This window comes from Pagrus major, chromosome 20 (genome assembly GCF_040436345.1).
Source record: "Pagrus major chromosome 20, Pma_NU_1.0".
In the NCBI taxonomy this organism is placed as follows: domain Eukaryota; kingdom Metazoa; phylum Chordata; class Actinopteri; order Spariformes; family Sparidae; genus Pagrus; species Pagrus major.
In genome coordinates, this window is record NC_133234.1 from 17693777 (window position 1) to 17719038 (window position 25262).

The 25262-nt window shown below is 41.3% G+C and overlaps 2 protein-coding genes across 4 annotated transcripts in view; both read right to left on the minus strand.

Annotated features, from left to right (window-relative positions):
• The window catches only part of LOC141015308 (calcium-activated potassium channel subunit alpha-1a-like), a 90162-nt gene extending 78558 nt beyond the window's left edge, over positions 1-11604 (minus strand). The window contains exon 1 of the mRNA XM_073489300.1: positions 11410-11604. Within this exon, the coding sequence (XP_073345401.1) occupies positions 11410-11589 (180 nt within the window). The 5' untranslated portion in view covers positions 11590-11604. The remainder of the gene's footprint in view (positions 1-11409) is intronic.
• A 1461-nt stretch (positions 11605-13065) lies between these two features.
• LOC141015307 (disks large homolog 5-like) overlaps positions 13066-25262 on the minus strand; it is a 35960-nt gene continuing 23763 nt past the window's right edge. For 2 of the 3 annotated variants that reach the window (XM_073489297.1, XM_073489296.1), the window contains exons 22-34: positions 24941-25018; positions 23759-23921; positions 23540-23673; positions 23064-23228; positions 22477-22660; positions 21928-22076; positions 21425-21595; positions 21119-21315; positions 19985-20128; positions 19675-19802; positions 19336-19445; positions 16937-17046; positions 13066-14712 (exon numbers count right to left, since the gene is read on the minus strand). In XM_073489297.1, the coding sequence (XP_073345398.1) occupies positions 14609-14712; positions 16937-17046; positions 19336-19445; positions 19675-19802; positions 19985-20128; positions 21119-21315; positions 21425-21595; positions 21928-22076; positions 22477-22660; positions 23064-23228; positions 23540-23673; positions 23759-23921; positions 24941-25018 (1837 nt within the window). In that variant the 3' untranslated portion in view covers positions 13066-14608. The remainder of the gene's footprint in view (positions 14713-16936; positions 17047-19335; positions 19446-19674; positions 19803-19984; positions 20129-21118; positions 21316-21424; positions 21596-21927; positions 22077-22476; positions 22661-23063; positions 23229-23539; positions 23674-23758; positions 23922-24940; positions 25019-25262) is intronic. The other variant, XM_073489298.1, reaches the window with a different exon arrangement.

Here is a 25262-nt window from a genome sequence, read left to right on the forward strand (position 1 = left end):
CCAAACATTTCCACCACACTGCACCAAGAAATTCAATCATGCTCAGAGCCATTAATCAGATACGAGCAGATCACCAGCAGGCCATGTTACTCTCCCCACAGCCTGCCCAGAGCCCTGCAGCACTAACCTGATAACACAGTATAATAACATGTCCAGTTCACTTAGTGGCTAATGCAGCCAACGAGATACAGGAACGGAAAACTCACTGGAACGGCTATTAAGAAACGAGAGGCAACAGGTATCCGCCGCTTCCAGTAATTATCTGTGCTCAGTGTGGTTTTAATATGGGCGGATTGGGGCGTGTGTCGCTGCAATAAAACGGATAAACTTTTCACTATTTCACAGCGGAAAAAAAAAAAACTCTGAGAAGTTGCATCATTTAATTTGAAACAAAAAAAAAAATCTTGAAACAGAGCCCCTGAGGGATTTTAAGCTAAATCTCACTTTTGAATCCCCTTAGAGAGATCAGGATGAGTGGATCAGACGGCGGGTTTGAGGCTAAAAGGGAGAAGAAAATGCTCTCTGGAGCCTTTTTGAAGGGGTCTTACACTGTCAAGGAGTACAAAGGTGTAGGCCTCGAGTTTCACTGACAGCCAAGAAGAAGCTCAACCATCCAATCAGAGATTTGGTTGAGGCATTATGACCTCTTGAAGGCCACTACAAAAAAAAGTGACACCACCTTTATTCAGGGGACATTCAGTTTACTGGTCATGGAGAGTACAACGTGCCTTTATAACGTAAGATCTAAGTTTTAGGATTGAAATGCTACGATTCTGGAGAGGAGCGCTGATGTCTGAGATACCTGAGAAGCCTGCATCATAAATCAGGGGCATACAGGTTAGAAGAAGGCCAAGCCAGTGACCACTGTTCAAGACTGTGTTTCAAGATTTGTAAGTGCGAAACGATTGGATATATCTAAGGAGACCTCAGGACAATATCCAGGTATCCACGTTTGTGGCGACCAAAACAGGTATTTTGAGCCGAAACATGATCTTCTCTCAGCGCTAACCAAGTGGTTTTAGTGCCGAAACCTAACTAGACCGTTAGCACAGCGTTGTCACGAGATAAACTGAACCACAAGAAACAAAGTTTGCAACATGTCTGTGGTTTGTGGAAATTTTTGTGTTGTTGTTGTTGTTGTTGTTAAAGGTGCAATATGTAAGAATTGGCCTCCTGTGAAAATCATACTCCAGACAAATAAGGGGCAGCATATCATCAGAGTAACTGCTAACTGCTGCTTACTCTAGCTGCCGTTCACAAGTTAGCTCAGTTAGCTGTGCAGCTAGCGGTCCTATTGGCTGATGTCTCTGCTACGTTATACAGAGACGTCGAAACTGTTATTCCTTCACCTGTTGATAAGTAAAAATCTTACATATTGCACCTTTAATATCAATGATTTTGAATTACTGTGATCATTAGGATTTTTTTTCATGTTTAGATTGTCTTTAGTATCTTTTGTCAGTTTGTGTCATATGGGACTGATTTCTATGAGTTTTAATTAAAAATCTTGATCTTTGATTTTAATTTGTCTGCATACAGGAACGTGTTCCTGGTGTTCTCCGATTGGCTGTTAGTTTGTATAGAGCTGTTTGTCTATGTTAACTTCGCCTGATGAACGTCTGAGGACAGAAACTTTTTAAACAACGCAAGCACATTGCTCCCAAAGCACTTAATGAAATAATGCAGTGATTCATACGAAGTGTTTTCGGCCTCAACTTTATGAAACACTCGACCTGATGTGTTTATCTGACGCGGCACTTGCCTGCTTCTGATGAATGAAGAGACTCAGGCCGAGTTGAGGGAAGCGATAGCCGGTAAGTAGGCTTAATTGGCACCACGCTGCCATCCCCCTGCACTTTAATGACCACATCTCAAAGTGTGGGCAGAAAACACATCGGCCATAATATTTTTAATGGCAGTAAAGGCAGAGTTCAAAGATTAATAATTAGCGATTCATGACGTGCTTCTGTCCAATTATTTTTTTTAAAACGGGTCAGCCGGGTGAGTCCATCTGAAGGGCACATGAAGGAAGATCGCATCGATGTGAAGACGGAGAGCTGCATGTTTGACATTTAAATGTCTCATTTCTTCCTATTTTGTTATTAATCACATTTATGTTTTGTAAGAGCTGTAGATTCAGTTATCGACACATCAGCAGGGTTAAAGAGTCTTTCACTAGACTTTATTCTAATGTAATTAAAATAGACGGGACACTTTTTTAATCGCAGGAGAGTACATGCAGTCATTACGCCCACTCAGGCAGCACATCTCCTCGCCGTCACTTTGATCAATAGTCCGAGCCTCCAAATTTAGGTTTCACTATGTCGCCTAACTCCTCCTGACACCAGAGGTCATTGATCAACTCCGTTAGCCTATTCTCAGGATCCTCCGTGATCATTTCTCACAGGGCGAGTACATTAAACCAGAATAGAACATGTGGCCCGTGACACAATTCCTGCAAAAGTCAATGAATTATTTAAAGATATATTAATACAAATCAAATGAATAATACATCAAGACATTTTCGGGAGGATGAAAAAAACTTCCTGAAATATCCGCGTCACACAGCTGATCTATGGCTCCCTCAGCTGTGTGAAGAAAGACTGTATCTGTATCACATATGGCCTCGTGATGTCCTTCCAGTCGATGACTCACTAAATGAATTAACGCAATCATTTGGTTAATATTAAACATCAAAGAGCAGAGGAACTACGGCTCCAGTCTGCAAGCTAAATTCAGCTCGGACATGAGGATATGAAGGTTGTGTGGAATCAGAGGCTAAAGTTGGACATGAGTAGTGCGTGTTGTTGTTGTTAATGAATGACTCACCTGTTGATGAACATGAACACAAACTATTTGAAATAACTGAAAAGTTTGTTCAACAGTGATAAAGTGATATACAGTTGGGTAAAATCAGTGGAAATGGTTACGAAGCATCTGCACACGCTGTTAAAAGATGATATTCTGGCAGCAGGGGGCGCTAATATATATAAAAAAACAGACATGTTTTGTTAAACACAGTAATTTTCAGTAAAATGAAATATCATGAAATTATCAATAGAATGCAAAGAAAGTTTTGACATTTTGACTTCTATGTATTGTGTTTAAAAGCCTGTTTAGCATGCTAACTAGCTAGCCCCGGCCCATCCCGGTCCAAAGCTCCTGTGCTAGCAGCGTGAACATCAACGCTGGTGCTCCAAGCTCCCAGTCCAGACGGCTAGCTTCACGGCTAACTGAGCTAACCAGCTGACAGTGGCTACAGTTAGCCGCAGATAGTTACTCTAGTGATATGCTGCCTCCTATTTGATTTGGGTGTGAATTCAACATTCTGCATATTGTACCTTTTAATTAAATTTTTTTTCTGATTATCAGAATCAGTGTCTCTTTTATTGTCTCTTCTCTTGAATTTAACATTTTAAATAAAAAAAAAAATGGCATAATAGTAACATTATATCCACATTTTCTATAAAAGTGGATGATCATCCTGTGAATCTTTTGTCTCCGACTGACTAAAAGCAGCAGGCTCTGGCACAGTCGAGATGTTTAACATTTGTGTTAATCTGAGACCTGTTGGATCACAGATGGTGCCTTGACGGCCAAGCTGCAGCATGCTGCTTTTATTATGCAATGTGAGTAGCTAATACTTGCCTGACTAATTACACAGCTAATTAAAAAGGACATTTACAGGGAATATATGTGAGTTCTTTACAAAGAGGACTGACGAGTTGACTTGCAGAGATCTTTGTAAAAAAGGACTGAGGGTCGAGATGTTGAATAAATGATGTTGCCTTCAAGTGCTTCTTCTAAGTTCATACTGGGTGTGATGTGTTCAAGCACTGGCTACTGCTGAAATAAAACTAAACCAGCTCGTGTATGTGTTTAGAAATTGTGAAAATAATTGATGGTAGCTGGTGTAGTTGATGTGCAGCATTAATATTCACTCTGCTTGACTTGTTGGCATTGTGTGTGTGTGTGTGTGTGTGTGTGTGTGTGTGTGTGTGTGTGTGTGTGTGTGTGTGTGTATCTGTACGCAGCGACGAGAGGAGACAACAGCAAAGTGCCACTCAGCTATTCCAACTTTCTGACTCGTAATTACCGCTGTTCGATCACGAGCACTCGTCTCATAATTACAAAATTTCAGACGGCACTTAAAAGCACCATGAGAGTGATTCTCCATCTGAATCCTCCAGTCACCCCGCCTCACCCCCAACCTCACCCCCCTCCACCCACCCGATCCCTGCACCTGACACATCTGAGGACACTGAGTCACTGCCAGAAGGAGACGCACGTGACGCTTTGACTGAGCTGCCTTTTTAGATCTCACATAGAGATTGTGCAACCAAACACAAGCGCAAAAAAACAACAATATAACGTGTGTATAAACATGAATAATGAATACAAATAAGAGAAAATATTAAATGAATTCAAAAGAAATAGCTCTCTCTGCTTACAGTAGGCACCGCAGTGCTGTGAGCTTAATGCTAACATCGACATGCTAACGTTTACAATGTCCAACATCTTATTCTGTGGTTCGTACTACCATAATATTTAGTATGCCAGAAAGAGATTTAGTATATCCCGCTACATAGTATGTCCGATGCAGCGTGCCAAAATACCAAGATGTCCGACATTTTGCCGTAGGGGTTAGCATGCTTTTCTAGCTAGCAAGCACAGACAAATGACAGTTCAGGCTTGCATATCGCCTACTTTTTGTTTTTACTTAAAACAGAAACAGACAACTTTACAACCTTCCCCCCTCCAAGCGTTTTTCTGTCATATTACTCATGGCGCCGCTCTCGCAAAGACAACATTAGCAGCATGGCTAACCGCTACCTGCCTTGCTACTGTCCAATAAAAAAAAAAAAAAACCCTAATGAGAAGAAATCCTTTTCTCTGTGCTATGACAAAACAGAGTAAAACACCCAGTTGTACGAATAACTAGGCAAGTTTTGTTACCTACTGATCTGGGCGACACATATCAACAGGGGAACAGACTTTGACACAACACCAGCGCTCTCCATTGAGTGAATGCCCGTCAGTTCACTCCTGTTTCACCTCGGTTTCTGTCACCTCGTTTCTTTTTATTTTGCAGTGTAGAGTTTCCACAGTTATTCCAGTTGTTCCACCATCAAACAATGCCTCATCCTGTTTTGGTTGCGCGATGGCAGACGCGCTTCCTCTGTGCTTTAATTAGACCTTCACTTTTTAGGAAAAATCCAGAGCTAATAGCAGAGAGAAAGCGAGGTTTATAGGGACCCAATGAATACGCAGATGGTGTCATTTTTTCTACATCCATTCGACATGATAAATTAAAGCACAAAAGTTTTCTATTGCAGTTAAAGATTTCGTGCTAAGGACTGTGATGGATGTACGAGCAAGGGGGAGTATTATGTCCCAATAGTATGCATAGTGCACGAACAGTACATACTTTGTAAGGTAGCATCTGCAGTTTGTAAAGTAAAAAAGAAACATTGTGCATCCAATGTCTGCTAGCATGCTACCATTTGCTAATTATCACTTAACAAAAATGCTGTGTCGCACTCGGAACTCGGAAAAAAACAACCTCCGACATGGAAAAGTGCAACGTAACGGCCATCCGAGTCGGAAACTCAGGCAAGATCCGCGTAGCCTGAGTTCGCCCAGAAGACATCACAGCAGTATGGCGGCGCACATAGTGCTTTTGACCTCTTTATCGATTTTTAACTTTGAACAGATTGAAATGTTGACCTGCTGATGGCCCCTTCATGATAGTCATTGAGTCACGGAAGTCTTCAGAATTTATTATTTAGAGATTTACAAATGTTTCATTCAGAACCAGAATGTCAGAGGAAATGTCAGAGTGGCTGCTTTCAATACACAACACATTGACCAGTGTCACATCTGCTGTTGAGCATGAAGTCCACTGTTGGATGTGTAGTGTAACACAGACAAACACATTCCTTCGATGAACGTCCTGGCTGTGGGGCTGGGAAATGACTGATAATCTGCCACAGCTCGTCATCCTCCCATCGTGAGTGCACTGCCATTTACAATGAACACCGTGTCTCTCTTCCTCCCAGACAGATAATAGCCGTCATTCATCAAAAACCCCACAAACGACGACTTCCATCGATTACCATCAGACTACTGGGAAGGCAGAGCCGCGGAGATGGAGGCTCAGTGTCAGTGAGCTGTCAGAACAGAGGAGAACGGGGCAGCGAACGCCCCGCGGACGGGAAAAACAAGCTGAAAATCAGAAGGGGAGGAAACGGATTATCAACTCCCATCTATGAACAATGCACTGAAAGCTCCATGTTTGGGCTGCTAATGACATGCACAGACGGGGAGGGGGTGGGGAGGTGTTCCTCCAACACAACCTGCCACATCTCACGGCCGAGACAACTGCATAACCGAAAGAGATTTACTCTTATAATGAAATCCCTTTTTGCTTGCTAGTTGCTTAGCAACAAAAACACTGATTCATATGGCACATAGCGTATGCGCCTGACACTGCATTTCTGACACTTTGGAGGAAGGTGGATTCTTGGACGAGATAGAGAAGGGTGAGAAGAAGACGGGGCAGGAGTTACGAAATGAAACGCCAGGAGAGCAAAAGGCAGCGAGGGGGAGATTGAAAGTGAAAGGATGACCCGTCTGTGGCTGACTCCCACAGAGTAGCACAACAGGTTGGTGGAGCTGAAGCGGCTTCACTTGGCAAAAAAAAAAACGTGGAGAGAAACACACAAATCCGACTGCGCCCTTGCATTCGCACATGAACAGCGTTGGACCGAGGAACAACCTCATCCTGAGCTTATTTTCACAGATGTATTTCTGTCGCATTCCTGAACATCTATAAATAAAACTAGGATGCAAGCTGAAGGATGTTTCAGCTTCAGTGATTTATTGAGCAGAATTATTACAAACATTTGCTGGTTTCTGCTTCTCTCTGTATCCTTTTTACTAGGGCTGCACTGTTAATCAAAATATAATACACAAATCGCAGGAAGCTGCGATTGTCTGATAAAAAGGTAAAATGTGTGGCAATACAGGATTATAATGAAGCACTGTGCTGCTTCTCCACATGTAAGAAAACCTTTTTGCTCGGTACAGACCCCAACAAATGTCACAAGATCATTCCAACTAATCATGAATCATGTCACGATTGCAATAGCTGTCAAAAAAATAGCTATATGATTTCATTGTTGAGATCTGAGGACAGTTATCTGTATTTTTTTGTATTTTTATGAATTGCTAATGAGAGAATCAGTAGTTGCAGCCCTAATTGCTTGCAATTTCAACCACTGGTAGACTCAAGCGGGTTGCACGGGGCAACTGCCCACCCTGGTGCCCCTATCGTAGATAAAACATGATAAAGTGCCCTCTTGGGTGTCTTTCCAGAGGAGAAAACGGGAAAAAAGTACCCCCTACGTGACAATGTAATCACAAGATTTGGCCACTACTAAAACTGGCGTCAAAGCCATTATTTAGGGACCAACAGCTGGACAAAGATTTCATTCAAAACCAAGATTTCAACCTCATTAACGGCCAGAAGGAAAGTCAGAGTCGCTAAAAATATGGGGTTGACAGGAGCTTCTTTCAGTACGCGGACAAACACATTCCTTCAATGAACGTCCTGACTGTGGGTCTGCCACAGCTCCTCGTCCTCCCATCGTGAGTGCCATTTACAAAAGCGCGCCCTTACAGCGGAGAAAACGTGACGAAGCACCCTCTCTTCACTATAAATTTATCACAACTTTCTGCACGCTGGTGCCCCACCTCATACAGCCGGTGCCCTTATTATTTATTTCGCCCCGGCCCCTCAAACACCCTGAATCCGCCACTGGCTTCAACCAAAGCACTGAAACGATACGATCTCCCTTAAGGTCGACCCCATCCTGCATGCAGCCTTTGCCATCCCTCCTGCCTGCCTGAGAGATGAATGCACGTACATTAAGTCCAGAGATAAACTGCTCCATCTCTGGCACCTCTATCAGCGACTCCATCTTTGTCCTTTAGCGCGTGAGGAAGGATACCAACTTATAAGACGCAGTTGAACAGAGCTGGATTTTTTTGTTTCCCTCAGCAGGACTGCCTGCGTCGGCCTCGGGGGCAGATGGTGTCGTAACAATTGCGAGGCAGAAAATCTAGTGGCAGTCTGCCTTTACTGTTATGAAAATGATTTCTGGGGATTACACCGTGGCATGAGTGTTAACCTCCACACAGGCACTGCAGATACACACCACCGGGAAGAGAATGTCTGTTGGACATCCATGTGGCAGCAGCTGACTGTTTGTCCTGGACGGCCAAAACTATTCCTGACTTTTGGAAACGTGTCAAACGGACGGCGCTGCACGGTTCAGCGGAGGGCTTCAAGCCGCAAATAATGACGACCTCGGACCGTGTTGACGGGAACATACATCAGCGGGGACCGAACGAGGAAAAAGTTGCACATGTAACACTGGGCTGAAAAGCAAGAATCCCACTTCTCTAACCTTTGAAAAGCCGAAAGTTTCTGATCATTTCTGCTTCTTCCTGTGTCTTAAAGTCTGAACTGTGGGTTCATTTAAGTTGCAAATGTTTGTGAGGGTGACAGCATTCAAAAATATATTTAAAAGATTCAAAAGCAGCCTCACTTTCCAGAAATTACTCTGATGAATCCTCAGCACATCATCACTGTAGAGCTGCGGCGACTAATCGACTAGTTGTCAGCTATTAAATTAACCGCCGGCTCTTTAGATAATCGATAATTCCGAATTCTTCTCAAAATTCTGATTCCAGCTTCTTAAATGTGAATATCTTCTGGTTTCTTTCCTCCTCTGTGACAGTAAACTGAACATGTTTCGGTTGCGGACGAAACAAGACATTTAAGGACGTCGTCTCGGGCTTTTGGAAAAACACCAATCAACATTTTTCACCATTTTCTGACATTTTAAAAGATCAAACTAATCAAAAACAGACAGATTGATCGACAGTGATAATAGTCAATAGTTGCAGACACGATAACGTAGGGCTGGGCGATATGGCCAAAACTGTTATCACGATATGTTTTTTTATATTGATCGATGTCGATAATTATCACGACATACAGTATATTTAACAATAATAATGTTGAATTGACAGTTTTAAAAATATTTTACTTTAGGACAGAAAACAAAACAAACCGACACATTTTGCACCTAATGGTGGTCTGTCCTTTGTCAGACTTCAGGTAGCTGAACTATTTCCAAATAACCGAAGTGGTATGACCTTTCTTCGGTACAATTTCTTCGTCTTTGTCAGATTCCTCGCACTCGGTTTCGCTAGCCGGACCGCTCAGTCAGTGTTGCGAGATCTCGCGAGAGAAAACAAGCAACCAGCTCTATGGAAACAAGCCCAAAAAAAGTGACTTGGCTCCTTAAATAAATAAAATAAAGCCCAACAGGTGACCTAACCTACCATACTGTGTAAGAGAGAGGCCACTTGATAACAGTATATATATATATATACATTTATTTTTGTTTGCATAGGTAACAGTAAGCCCAAAAACCTGCAACCCCAACACTAACAGGTGGTCACCTTCATTCTGAGTTGTTGTGAGTGGGAGGGGCCGGAAACATGTATCAACCACATGCATTTGTTTCTCTGCTGTGCGATTGGCTGTTGTGTTTTCTAGGAAAACGGACTCAAAAAATAACTATCGAAAATAAATGTCATAAATTCATCATCGTTATCGTGGAAAATGTTATCATGAAAATGATCGAGATCGTTTATCGCCCAGCCCTACGATAACAATATTATGGCGATATCCCCCAAAATTTGAAAGTAAAATGCCTGCAATCAAATTTGTCTTTAACTTTGAGTGTTTTGTCTCGTAATTTATCAAATAAATTACCCTCAAAATACAGTCTGTAACCATAACTGTAAAAGAAGGTGTACAAAAACTATATATATAATAAATATGGCTATCGGAATTTCCTCTTCCTAATGTTGGTATCGCCATCTGCCCAAAAAATTGGGTACCTGTCGGGCTCTACAACCAACTAACCGATAAATCAAGAAAATAATCAAAAGATCATAACGTTGTTAGCTGTAGACCTACATCACCGGGACTAATTCTTCCAGAGAAAGAAGTTTCAGCTAAATATTCACAGGGAAGTCCGTCGATTATCCAATAAAACCTGGATTTTCTTTCTAGAAAGACAAGTTCGCAGAAAAAAAGATTTTTTCTCACTCTATTGTCGTCTGGAGGCAGAAATCTGGATACTGCAATTTCTGACTTTGATACAATATTGATAACGGAAACCATTTTCAATACCACAGGGAAACAATCATATTAAGAGCATTAAATGTTTGATATGAAGGCTGTAACATGACAGTGAGGGACAGCTTCTCTGTTCTTGGCTGGTAGCCGAGAACAGCAGAATGACTGTAGTGAAGATTTAATATCAGGAGTTTTTAGAAACACTTGACTTTTCTCTGGAGATCAGACCTGTGTGTATCGATGCGTATCGATACTTCAGAAAATGTGAATCGAATCTGTTTCAGATATTCAGATTGGACACTTATCGACGTGACTACACACCTTTTCTGGTGGAGTTTTGTTTTTCCACTCCGTAGTTAACACCATAACACGTCTAAGTCTGAAAAGTTGTTTTAAAGAGGATTTCTTAAAGGGGCACTGCGTAGTTTTGGGGAAGAAATTGACACTTTTTTTTTTTTTTATGCCTAAACAAACTAAATCATAAAACTCTCTTCATTTTCATAGCTGAATGAACAAACTAAGCTTAAAGGACAACACAATTTCATGTTCAGTGTTCTGGGGACCTTATTATCCTCTGAGAACAGCTTGTTTATTCAGTTATGGGGAAAAAAGTTTGTGTTATTACCTCGTTAATATTGTAAATCTTAAAATTCTGAGTGAGGATTTCTTCTGTAAAACTACACACTGCCCCTTTAAGAAGTAGAAAAGATGGAGTAGGACGAAGACAAAAACCTAATAAAATCCTGCTTGTGTACATTTATTTCAATCCAACCAAAAGACAGTGAACATGAAGTAGGCGGGGGGAAAAAAAACACTTTAACCTGCTTGTATGTTGGATCACTTTCAATTCAGCCCTAATGGTCCACCAACAGGTGTCGGCTGCACTTCCAAGTTAAACACCTGCCCATCATCCGGTCAGAGTGAAGCTGCTTCAGTCTAATGGCATCTCTGTGGCTGTACCAGACATGAAGCCAACAGCAGAGTGAATTATTCACGGTGCTGCTCTCTGTTGATGGGGGCCCCTCACACAGATTTAATTAGGAGCCCATTTCATAAATCAAACTGGACACATTGTTGTCACGCACTGTTTGGCTGTAATATAACCCCCCTCCCTCCTCCTCCTCCTCCCCTCCTGTGATGAATAAGACATCTCATTGAGGTGTGGTGGTCTGTGAGATGAGCGGACTCACCTTCTTTTTGGCGTTACAGTGGCAGCACACAGTCCACAGGTATTTGAGAGTTCTCCACAGGAGGATTATGAAGAGACCCCCAAAGAAAGTGACCATGGATGAGGCGAGGAAAGCCCACCACATCCGCTGGCCGTTGCTGTCACAGGGCACATCTGGCGAGAACGGGATGATCACGTTCATCTTGGATATGTGGATGGACGGGTCCGGGTTGAATTTATCCCTGTTTTTCGACATTATCGCTTTCTGGTCACTTGCCAGCCTCCGCCCACAACAATCAAAACTCGACCGGGGAGGTTCAGGCGCTTTGGGGAGCTCCAGCCAGCGCCCCCTGACGCCCCAGCGGCTCAGCCATGTTAAGTCAACCACCTCCCGCTCCTCTCTGCCTTCTCATCTGGCTTCTCCGAGCGGTGTAAAAGTTGAGTTGAGCAGCGAGACACGCGCACAATTATATATATATAAAAAAAGTTCCTTTGAAATCAGGAGATCATATCAGTCGTGCGCCTCTCGATGCGCGTTCATGGCTGGATTTGCGCGTCATCCTTTGATTCGTGCGTAAAAATCATTTTCTCCTAAAAAAAACTCACAATTTCCCGACAGTCCCGCTGGTTAAAGCAACACAAGTGTTAATTTGGACTCACTGAAGGAGCCTGTGGTCCTCGCCAGTCGATGGATTCACTCACTGCTCCACCTTGTTGAGCAAGCAGCGCAGCTCTCAGCGGCTCCGCAGCGCGCACTGTTGAATGCGCTCCCCGCGTAACGAATACAAAAAAAAGAAAGAAAGAAAGAAAGCTCGCAGTTTATCGATATCCTTCGAGGAGACGTCGTTTGGAAACAGAAAATGTGTCGGTTTGTTTAAAAGAAGAGAGGGTTTAGTTGCTGTCGCTCCCCGGGCTCCGGCGGCCGCCTGTCACATCCGTTTGTCGGGAGATGGCACCGCAGATTTACAGGTAGCGGGGGAGGAGCCATCGATGGCAGACGTCGATGCTTATCTGGATGTCTGGTTATTTATAGTGAGCGCCTCATCAATTTTTGATGACTCTAACTTTGTGGTTACAGACGTCTTACTTCGAAACTATCGCTTCTGTAGAGACATGTTTTATATTATAACAAGTAACATCCAAGAGAATCCAACTTCAGACTGTTTTCTCCTCATATTGTGTTTTATTGCAGGTTATACTTTGGGGTTTTATATTTATTCTAATTTATGGGATATATATTAAGGCAGCTGGGTTAAAACAAACACATGTAGACATCTATTTTTGGAGATTATAACAGAAAATTAACGTTTTCATAACGTCTCTGTGTGTATTCAGGGTTTATAAACCCAAATCCTCTTAAAATATGAACTTAATACTCAACAGCAGCGACATCTCCAACATATTTTAGCTCTCACAACATTATAGCCGTTCATCTGGTTGGAGTATAAACTATCTGATATTATATATTTACTGGAAAGTTGTCAGCGAGACGATAACTAGAAGTTTCTTTTCTAGAATATGCAGCTATGAAAACGTATGAAACATCTTTTCCCACCTTCAGTGGCTGGTTACTCCGCCCCCTGGTGGAGGAAAAGTGCATTGATCCTTGAGGCCCAACTTTCTATCAAACAATCACGAGTCAATCAATATTTCAATGGAAAACACAGACAACCTTCACTCAAGTAACAGAATCTGTTTTTAATATTTTATAGAAATATTAACCTTCATTAGGAGAAAACCTCACCTAAAGTGTTTCATCCGACTTGAGTGTGAAATGTTGACAACGTGATCTACTGAAAATCCAAGAAGTGTGTGTGTGTGTGTGTGTGTGTGTGTGTGTGTGTGTGTGTGTGTGTGTGTGTGTGTGTGTGTGAGAAAGTGTTAAGTTGACAGAATCAGAAATGACATATCCCTTCTTAAAGTCTTAACAGAGACAAACAAGTATTGGCAAAACCAGTAGAACACACAAACTGGGACAAACTGTGCTGAAACAAACACCTGCTGATGATTCGTAATGGAAGATGTAGTGTTAATAAATCCATGAAGTACGGAAGCCCAGAGAGGCCAGGGAGAAAGACACTTCTGATGGTCCACAGACAGATCTAAACTGTTTTCTCTCCTGTGTTTACGACTTCAAAAAAAACAAACAAAAAATGCTTTGTCAGGAAGTTTTTTAAAATTTAAAATTAATTTCCAAATAAAAAAATTACAGTGAAAAAAAAATGTCACTTCACATATGAAAAGAAAGTTACTTAGAAAAATATACTGGCAAAAAATATAGTTTTCACCTTGCAAAACCTTTTTTTTGTTTAAAAAACAAAATATTATCCTGGAAAAACATTTTTTTTCACCGTTTAACAGATTTTAAAAAGAAGAAGAAGAAGAAGAAGGAACTTAAAATATCATCTGGACAAAAACTTTTTTTTTTCCTGTTACGTACATTTTTTAAAAAAAAATTAATGAACTTAAAAATTGTTTTAAACTTGTTTTTTTTTTTTGGTCATAATATCAGGAGAGAAAAGAAATTAGATTGGACTTAGAAAATGAATTTGAATTTCTCATTTGTATCTTGGGGCTTCCGTAAAGAATGAATAGTGATTATCAAATATTTTCAGCTTGGCACAAATTATTTTCGAGCAGTGAAATGATGTCAACAGCAAAAAAAAAAAAAAAAATGAACAGAAGACTGCAACATAGCGTGAAGGTAGGAAGCAAATTTGCCCCGATCGCTCCTCTATAAATAAGAACATTAATTGGAAAATATCATCCTTCCTATTAACTAGACAACTACATTTGTATAACAAAAGGTTCATAACCAACATCTTTGATTTGATTAGATAAATTAAATGGCAGGAAAATAAGTATAAATATAGAGAAGGGAACACGGTGGTCCACTCTATCTTCACTTCAAGAATAAAGTCTTCAGCTTGCATCGATGTGGTCCGACATGTTGGTTGGACAGAGTGGGATTAAAGGAGTGCTACTAGATAATGAGGGAAAATAAAACATTCAAGTATTAAATACTAGTGTAAACAAATCTATCTGTAGTACAGTACATCACTATTGCAGTGGGAATATTACATGATCATCATCAGTGCTGATATTGCTATTTGTGAGGAAGCAGTGGAGTTAACCATGATGTCTTGTTAGATGTACCGATTCTCTGTGTCCCATAATAATAAAAAAAATATCTTCTTGACGTGTGCTGAGAGGTGATGTTTCTATGGTGCTCCATCTGGAATCCACAGTACTTTATTCTGCTCCTGCTCCACGATGGTCATGATCTGAGTGCAAATGTAGGAGACGCTGCCGGCCTGGACGACGCCTGCAACACAGTGAGGGTGTGGGAGGAATATTTACACGAGGAGCGTTCATGTTGCAGCCAGATCTGACATAAATATTGAATATCTAGAGCTGCAAATCGCAGATTATTTTCATGATCGTCTTTTTTAATTGTGAAAAACATTATAAAGATAAATGTATCACACACAAGATGGATGATTGAAAAAGGATCAAAACGAACCAGACATAATCTTTTTTTATGGTGCCTCCATTACCCATAATGCAAGTGATGTCACTTGACACAAGTGATGAGGCATTTTCTCATAATTCTCACAGCTCCCTCTGGAGCCACAAAAGGCTTTGAATCTCTTTTCTCACATGTGCATTTCTTTACTCAACAAACTTTGATGTGTAAAATTACTGGAGTTCCTCTTTAATTAATTATCAAGTAACATCGTAACAACGTAACATTAAGACACGGCTCGTCTATCCGACCAACGGTCCGAAACCAAATATACTGACTTCACTACTGCACGAGACAAAGAAAAGTAGGAAATGACTGAAAAAATACATCTATGACCCAGATTACAAAAAAAGTTGGGACGCTGTGTAGAGCTATAAATGTTGCCATGGCGACAGTGGTGCATGGGAGATGCAGCGACCAGTAGCTCCCTAAACATTTGCTACACCTTTACTCGGTTGCGCGATGCAACCCTGGTGTTGAACAACAAATGTATTAGATATTTACTGTTCAAACTCATAAACTTTGTTTTTTGCAAATATAGGCAACATAAATAAAGATATTGTTGTTGTCATTGTTGATGTTTTTGTTGCTATTGTTGTTATTGCTGTTGTTATGGTTGTCGTTATTGTTGAAGTTGTTGTTATTGTTATTGTCGATGTTGTTATTGTTATTGCTGTAGTTGTTGTTATTGTCGATGTTGTTATTGTTGTCATTGTTGATTGTTAGTTATTGTCATTATTACTACAACACAGTTCACAAATTATAAATTTAATGCCTCTAACACATGAGAGAAGAAACGAAGCATCCTGCTCCGATTCAGGTTTGTAGGAAATATATTTGGTGTTTTGCTTGAAACAGTGGCTTACAATTTATCTATTATCAGAAAAGTAGTAGTAGATACATCTGCACAAGTTCCCAGAAGACACAGCAACATCTTCATTCTGCTTTCTGTCGATCATCTTGATATTTCAGAGCTATAAATACACTAATGGACAAATAGACTGTAAATCCATTCATGATGTCTGCCACCAGACACTCAGATTGATGACTGCTGATAATTACAGTTCTTATCGTCGGGGCTCGTGTGCAGAACTTGGCCGGCCACCTCTCCCTGTTAGAAGGGATCAGTGGCGGTATGTGTTCATTTCCAAAAGCCCTTCCACATAAATCGCCTCCTTTTATAGAGTCATTAATCAGCCTGACAGTTGGGTGTCTCGGACTGGCTGCTGCTCCAGATACCAAAACTTTAACTCAAGATATTGTGCTCCAGAAACCTCAGACGACCTCCAGACTCACATTGGATAAACTAGACCATATCTACATATTACACTTGTTACCCATACTTCTTGTAACTGGGTAGTCTAGATGAGTCTCTAACTTTATTTGTGTTATCGTTTTACTTTTTGGCAGAGGGGTCCCTTGATATGCAACATATTCTGCCTTAAAGGTCCAGTTCACCCAAATACCACTGATCGTTTAGCTTGTATTAGTTTTTTTGCTTTGAGATCTCTGCCGCCAGCCCAACACAGTGGAGATATTTGTCATCCTTGTTTATTTATGGTGAAAGTATTCTTAAAATTACATTATTTAAGTGACCACGATAAACCAAAAATCATACAATATCTCTTTTGTTTGATCCTCACATTTACTTACAGTAGAATTATCAACCGACTTCACTGAGGACAGTCCACAGTGACGTCCCTGGATTAATCTGAATAAGTGGAGCTCTGCTGCTTTATTTTCTGAAATGTGATTCATTCAATACTTTGTTCACTAAAAGCCTCCATTGCATTGAGGTAGAGGAAGCTGATATTAAAAATTCAGCAGATTAAACCAACTTTAAGTAGGAAGTATGTTTTTTTGTTATTTAGGTGAAATGACCCTTTAAATGTTCAGCCCTGCAATAACACATTCAGTACATTAACAGAGCCCTGATGTCTTAAAATAACCATAATCGTTAGTGTGATTTTTGTATCCGTGCTATCTTCAGTACATCACAAAAAAACAAGTCATTTCCACCAACCTGTGAAGAAGCGGCTGTAGTCCTGCTCTATTTTCTGCGCCGCCTCGAACTGCTCCTTGGAATGTTTCTGTGAGAGTTTATCCCGCAGGTACAGAGGATCCTTCTGCTCTCTGAGGACACAGCAGCAGCAGCAGCATTGAGAATCTCACTTCACACACGCCGAGTCAAAACATCGTGCGACATCACAGTTTGTCAAAGACAGCGAATCATTTCAGAGATCTTCAGATCAGATTTTGAGATTACATCGAATGTCTGTCCACACATCATTAAAACAGTTATGATTTCTCAGTGGTTGTATTGTTTTGAAGCTGTTCTCTCTAGTTTTACGTCTTTGGTCCGTATGTCAGGGTTTTTTATTGGCCTGTTTGTGATTGGACATCCTTATTACAATTACAATAAATGGAAATAACATTGGATATTGGAAATATTGGATCTGATAACGGGCCAGGCTGTTCATTGGTCGCTCCCAAAAAACATCATGATTTTAAGCATGTTAATAAAAAGTAAATTTTCTGGAAATTCTCTTGAGAATAACCAGATGGGAATGTCTGGTTTTGGATAATCCAGTCAAATAAACACTTGAACTTAATCTAAAATCCTCTAAATCCAACTCAAAAAGATGCAGCGTTGCCAACAGATGTTCTGCATTTAAAAGGGAAATTTTAATATATGTGATACAGCAAAATCTCTAGTTTCTATCATCAAACCTGCATTACGTCAACTAGACACACAAAGAGGTTTTATGAGATCCATCTACTGCGAACCCTTCCAGCCCACTGCTTCACTCCGTATCTGCACACAGTCTTAAGAAAGAGTCATGTGACTAGTCGGTCCTCAGTCTTCATCCACTGGGAGCCTCTGACCTAACCTAGAATCACGCTCCCATCTCTCCCTGGCACTCAGCATGCAGTCAACATATTGGTCTGCTGATGCCTCCCAGAGGATAAAAGAACCAAAGAAAAAAGCTCGGGCCTCTGTCAGTCGGTGCAGGCAGTGGGAGGTGTGTGTTTTTGTGTGTACGAGGCGGCTGCGGCGGGTGGGGTCAGTGAATGTTTTAGCCACCCACACCACGAAGCGGAGCCACAGGCCCCCGCGAGCTCTCCCTGGACAGCTGGCACTCAGCTGATGACAGCGGAGGCTTAGCAGGAATCAATCTCCACCATGTTTGCCTGCTGCACCACTTCATAGATTTGTGGGCGTGGGTGTGTGTGTACGTGTGTGGCAGAGAAAGCCTGTTTCTGCCAGACCTGAGCGTGTCTTTATGTGTGTGTGTACCATGCTGAGGGTTTCAGCAGATTTAATCTTCCCAAGCGATTAGAAATGAAAAAGCGGAGGGATCTTTGAAATATCACAATCATCCTATCAAAAACCCGGCAGGTGGTGGGAGAGAGCAGGATGTGGTTTCTGAACTAATGACACTGGGATCAAATCAGGTTGGTCAATTAGTTTTTGTTGTGTCTGCAGGATGAATACGATTATGAAAGCAGCAAGACTTCTGCAGATGTCAATTTCCTGAGAGAGAAAATTATGAGAAAAAATTATATTTCCAGGAAGGAGAACTGGCATCAACACAGACGTGAGCTTTTGTTTTTTTAGAGAAATATGTAGCTGAGTCATCCTACCATCCATCTTCTAATATTGGTATCGGCCTGTACCTGGTATCTGGCTTTTGAAATCCCTGCCATCGGTTTGTATGGCTATGCAAGTACTGACAAAATTAGCTGCATAGCGAGTTAAAAAGGCTTTTGAAGCAGCTACTTTTCAAAGACAAGAATCTTTTTCATGTCGAGGAAGGTTGTTTCGTAAATCTGTGCTCTTGTAAAGATGTAAAGATGTACTGAAAACAGTTCAGTTACGTTGTTTACAATTATAGAAGCACCGATCGACCGGCCAGGGACTGGAATCGTCCGGTTTTCAGCACAACGACCAGTCAGGAGTCCTGTTGACAGACACTCTCTGCCTCCCTACAGTTGTAGCTTGAGGGTAATTTGATCGCTTGCATTGTTTTTTTTCAGATTTTTGTAGATATTGCGATATTATAATATTATTGTGAACAAACAAATTCAACAACGACAACGATATTAACAACCTAAAAACGTCGATGCTACAGAAACTACTGTGTATGTTGATGATTGTTGGAAATAATACTTTGTATTTATGCCAAGCTTCTGTAAAAATCACATTTTTCCAAACATGATATTCTCATAAAAAGCCTCCAGAATCAAAATGTGTCAGTGAAGGCTCTGAACCTGGAGTGAAGTTCGGTAAACAGCACTGCCACCACAACACAAAGAGCGCATGATATACACTTGACATGTTTTCAGGCAAGAGACAAAAAAAATCTGAAACAAACATCTTAAAAAAAGAAAAAGAAAAAATACAGGCATGGGATTACTCACTTTATCTGCTTGGCATTTTTGTAGCGAATGAATATGACGATTGGGTAGATGTGAACGCTGTGAAGACGTTCGATGGCGTGAGGAGCAATGTCAAGTAAACAGTGACAGTCCTATGAGAGAAAATGACAGCAAAAGACTGCATGAGAAATGGGGGATGATTCAAAGCAGAATGTCGCAGAAAATATTGCTAAATGATAAATATGTTTCTCACAAGTATCATCTAACATTAAGCTGCATTTTGGATTCATTGAACTCAGACCTAGCTGCCAGTTCAGCCATATCTGATTATATTATTTCCAAATGCTATCGATCTTCTCGTCCTCAGTGAGATGAAGTTACCTTCTCTGTGATCTCTTTTATCGACGCAACAGTTGTCACATCAAAATGGCCGCTCCTCCGCTTGTAGTCGATGAAGACACAATCCTTTACTCCTCGCTCTATCGCCTGCTGAGAAGCCTTCATGATCTCTGTAATTTAAAAATTCACACTGATTTATTTCCCTCTAATTTAAACATGAATGTCATACTCTAATCTTTAATCTTCCTGCGAAGCTCTTAATGACACTCTACAGCATGTCACCAATGATACAAACAAGTCCTTCATGAATAAATAAACTAATAACAGACACGCTCTGTGTGTACGAGCTCACCAGGCAGACAGCGACAGAATTCAGCAGGAGTCTCCTTCACCAACATGTCCTTACAGGCCTCCACTAATGGACCCAAGATCAGCACCGGTCTGGGGGACGAGCACTCCACCCTCTGAACCCGCTGGTACATCAGGCTCACTCCGTCTGAGGAGGAGATACAGAAACTCAGAACACTGCATAAAGACACAGCTGCTCTGTAATAACCACAGTTATGAATTTATGCATCACAGCAAAAGGTTTCTGGCGAGCCAGCATGCTTATTATAGCACCAGCCTGCTTTGTGGCCACACTTTTATACCTGGGAGAGCTGCCTGACAGATGTGAACACCACTCATTTGAGGTTATGTCATTATATGGTACATTTACATTCCTCAGAGAGATATTTCAATCTGGTCACGACAGGAGCCTGATTACTGAAACATGCAGATGCTAATGTACTGTGCTAAAAATATATATTTAATGAAGTCACGTACTTAAGCATAAGACTCAACAATCAACTATCTTTCCCAAAGAAGTTTCCTTTTGTTGCTTTTAAGAACTGGTACTCCCTTACTCCAGGGACAGTTATTTGTATTTTTCTCCACTATAGTGACAACCACCTGTTACTTTGCATACTGAAGTTTTTAGATTTCACGTTAGATACATCTCACTGCTGTGGATTAAAATTAATCTTGTTAAGTTTTAGAGAATGAACTCAACCTGTTCTAGACTTCTTTCTTATTGAATTTTCAGTTCTTCCTTTTTCTTTCTTCCTTTCAAGCTGAAGGAACAGATGCTCTAAATTGAAGATGAACTAAATCAAGTTCTGGGGATGTTTTTTACCACCTTGTTTGAACAGGAACTTTGGGGGTGGGGCTTGCAGCGCTGAACATTTTGTGACTGGTCGAGTATTTGCTGGATTTTATTTTATCCAAAATCTGCTGGGGTGTAAACAGACGTCACTTTTTCATCATCAGTGGACTCATTTGCTTAATCTATACTGGACCACGGGGGGAATGCAGACAACACCGGGCAGAAGGAACCTCTCAGTTCCTAGAAAAGGGTTAGGGTTAGGGTATTTCCAGGCACTAAGGGTGGAAATCTAGAATCCACCACCATTACTTGTTATAACTGCCTCTGTAGATGATTCCTCACCCTCTGTGATGGGTAAAGAATCTGTGCTTATGGCGTCCAGAGCCATCAGGTCCTTCCCGTCTTTGGACCCGCTGCGTTTGTGCTTCAGCCTCCGGCGGAAGAAGGATCGGCGCGCAGCAGCAGACAGAGTCTTGTTGGTGCCATTATCGTCTTTCATGTCGGCCATGCCGTGTCTCCTGTAGAACTCCTGGTCCATCCTTATGGAGACACGACAGCACATTCACATAAAGTGTAAACACACTCATGTTCTTCAACATCTGCACTTAAGATAACTACAAAGGACTAGATGACCTCTCCTGAACTTACATGTATTTACTTGGAATCTGCCCTTTTCCAAGCTTCTGTGCGTTCTCGTCGAGTTGCCAGGCCATCCAGTAGCCGAAATTGCCATTTGGTAGTGTGTCTTCAACATACAGGATGTCATCTTTGTTAAAGCTCAGTTCCTGCTCCACTTCTGCCACCCTCTCATAAAGTGCTCTGACAAGAGATGAACAATGAAGCCGTTATGATGGATGCAGTGCTCTGACCCTTCAACAAGGACATAACAGACTGCGAGACACCTCGACAGAAGATTAAATAGACTGCAAGAGATTCTGTGTTTAAGATTTGACTCTTTCATAGATTCAGTCTCGACCAAAAACACTAAATCAAAAAGGTGGTATGAATACCTTGATGCCTGTTTTTGTTAGGCCTCTAAACTTCACACAAAGATATTGTTACAAAGGGAAGTTATGAATTGATTTGCATTAATATATGTGCTATCAAACAACTGACGCTGAATTGGATTGCTTGATGAATACTTGAGGTACCTTATGTAAAATCCATCTCCACAGGACTCTTTGATCGCAGAGAGGTCTTCCACGCAGTTCTGGACTTTGAATGTGATTGTTTCAGCTGGTTTCAACATTTCCAGGTAAGCCTCTTCTTTTGTTTTGTTCTTCATGCTGATGCCATTGTACTGTTTGAGAACATCAATTACTCAGCTGATAAAAGGACGCAGAGCTCAGCTGCCAACACAGAATGACTCATCATTTCCAGTAAAAGCAAACCAAACAATGCACAAACAAACTGCTTTAACTTAAGTTGTATTTTATCCGTCTATATGCAACCAAATCTGCAAAAATTGAGCAGTTCTTGAATATTTGACAGTAGAAAGATTTCCTTCAGTCTCATCAAATTATGATGACTTATCTTTTGTCACTAGTGTAATTTAGGAAGATGAAGTGATCGACTGGGTGGAGCACAGACATACAAAAGGCCTGCAGAGGTCATTGTTCCAACATTGGCTCTAGTAAGTCTTTTTATTGTGCGTGTGACATCCATAGTTAATTAAAATGATTGTTAAACACTGCAGGTACCTCCAGTATCAAGTCTCCAGGCAGCAGGCCATCAGGACTCCTAGCAGGACTGTCGTCATCCAGACTCTCCACAAAGATGCCGTAAAGGTTTCCTCCGCAGATCTGAACACCCAGCTCCCCCTGGATCCTCTTCAGCCTCACCAGCCGAAGCTCTGCAGCCCGCCGCATGCTTGAACCAGGAAGCCTGAGGAAAAAACACACAGTCACTTTTTAACTTGTGCTGCAAACAAAACAAAAAGTATTATTTGTGCTAGCATTCTACAGAAGGGTGACAAATAAAAGGTTTTTCATAAAAATGTTTCAAAATGTGTCACCGCTCTCTAAGCAGACTTGGCTTCCTAAATATCATTGCTGAGCCAATATTAAACAATTTATTATGAAAGAAAAGCGATTTTCTAACCTAGAAAACACATTAAAATTCAAGGGTTTTCATAGATTTTCAGCACCCGTACAAACCCTGCTTGTTTGTCAGCTGTAATGATACAAAATGATCACCTATCTGAAGACATCCAACAGTAAAAAAGGAAAAAGGTGAAACAAAACAACACAACATACAAACAGCAGTATCAGTGATGTTGCAGTCCTACCTGAAGGAGTTCTGAGGGCTGGTGGCAGGAGTCGTCTGTTTAGACGGCGGCGTCATGGTGCCCTCGTCCTGCTCGCTCAGCGTATCCACAGTGGAGTGATTGTCCGGGGTCGTGGCTCCGCTGTCGTGGGGCGTCGGCTGGTTGCTGATGGACTCCATGCGAGAACTAAGGATGACAGGAAAGAAGTCAAAGTCTTTTTAACTCTTTGCTAAATTACTAAAAATGAAAACTCTTCATCAAGTTTAAGAAATAATGTCAATTTTAAAACAAACCGTGCTTAAAATAAGGATATAAAAGTTGTGGCGTATATTAAGGAAATTGTGGTGTTTTGAATATTTACTCTACAAAATGAGTTGGTTATGTAACTGATATGTGAGTAGATAACACTTTCATTAGATGACTGAACATTCATGAGACCAATCCATTAAAGTTATTGTTGAGGCATTGTTCTGGCTCTTTACTCCTCTCCTTCTTACCCTGAACGAGAGTGGTTGCCCAGCTGAAACATGTGAGGATTATACTGAGCCAAAATGGTGACCGTGTCACACTGCTGCCCGATCACCAGCCGCGCCTGCTGCTCGTTGGCATTGCGAAGGTTGATTCCATTAAACTGTAAACAGCAGTTAGTCGTTAGTTACAGAGAGAAACCGTGAACCACGCAGAGATCTTTAGCTGAACTATGGTGGCTGCTGTACCTCGAGGAGTTGGTCCCCGTACTCTAAACGGGCTTGGTTTGCGATGCTGCCTGCTGTCACTTTTGACACAAATACTCCCCCATTCTCTCCGCTCACAATGGAGATCCCCAGTGGTTCTGCTCCTTTCTGCACAGTCACGTTGCGTGGCTCCTCCAAGTACGGCCTGAAGGGAGAAAAAGATGAACATTTTGAAATGTTCTGCCATTTGTGGGAAACCATGAAGAGGATGCAACATGCAATAAAAAACTTTTGCCTAAAATGTAATGTAGCTCTCTGTGCTGTGACTTGCTTCGTGATTTCTTTAAAGCAAAGATGCATCGCAAGTTTTCAGTCTAAAGAGTTGGGACGGTTTCATAATTCAGGACTGACGTCAACGATCCACAAAACTCTGTTTGATTGATTCCCATTGCAGTGTTTTTCCTTATTGCTTTTGAACTTGTTTAGAAATCTTACTTGATAATGGATGAATAGCCCTCTGAAAAATGTATGACCAAAATTGCCATAGTGTATGATTATTTGACAATTTTGTCACACATATATTAGTAGTTGGTTTTAGTCTACGTTCTCATTTCAACTAATTTCCTGACATAATGCGGATAGCAAAACAATCTGGATCCTACGTCTCACGTCTAATACCTCTTTCCAGCCAATCATGCTTGGTGTAGGCTCTAATGATAAAAACGATTTGTGAACACTCAACACTCATTAGAAGCTACTTGCATGTGGAGGGTATGCTGTGTTCAAGATGAGGTGTTTATAATTCACCACTAAGTCCAGTTATTTAATTAGCTTAGTTTATGGATTTGATTTTGGGTTCGGTGAGGTCAATAAGGGCATACTGCCCATCACGAAGTTACTCAAAAGCTACATAGGGCACCTTTAAAGAAAATGCCACAGCAATTTGCTCTCCTAACACATTTGCATGTGGAGCCTACTTCACATCTCCGTTAAAAAAGTTTCAACAATAGGATATGGGAGCTGCGTGGGACGTGCCAAGTGCATTTCAGAAGCCACCTCATAGTCATGCAGTCAACCAAAACTTCACAGCATTCTCACTAAATAAAAAGTCAAGTAGAGATGATGACAGCATTCATATCTGCAGTGTGCACACAGGAGGTCTTGAGATCTGTGCTCTAACAGTCTTGCAGATACTGTATGTGCTCCAAGCAGCATGGGACAAACCTCAAGCTTCTTAAAGAGAGGAACTTTGGTTTAACTGCCAGTGGAAGTCTGACAGAGGGAGTGAAATAAGAGACAAATCTGAGGAGGAGACGGAGAGAGGGAAGAAAGAGAGTGAAGATTTCAGGTTATAATGAACAGAGAGATGGGAACAAAATGATAGATGGAGACTCGCCGTTCTAATGATATGTAAGATGGAGGCTCACAGCTTTGTTTACTGCTTTACAAGCACTTAATCACAATGAAGGAGACAGAAGTACAGACAAATGGTGGAAAACACGTCATGTTCTGCTGAATGATGGCAGCGTAACGACCCGGACAACGG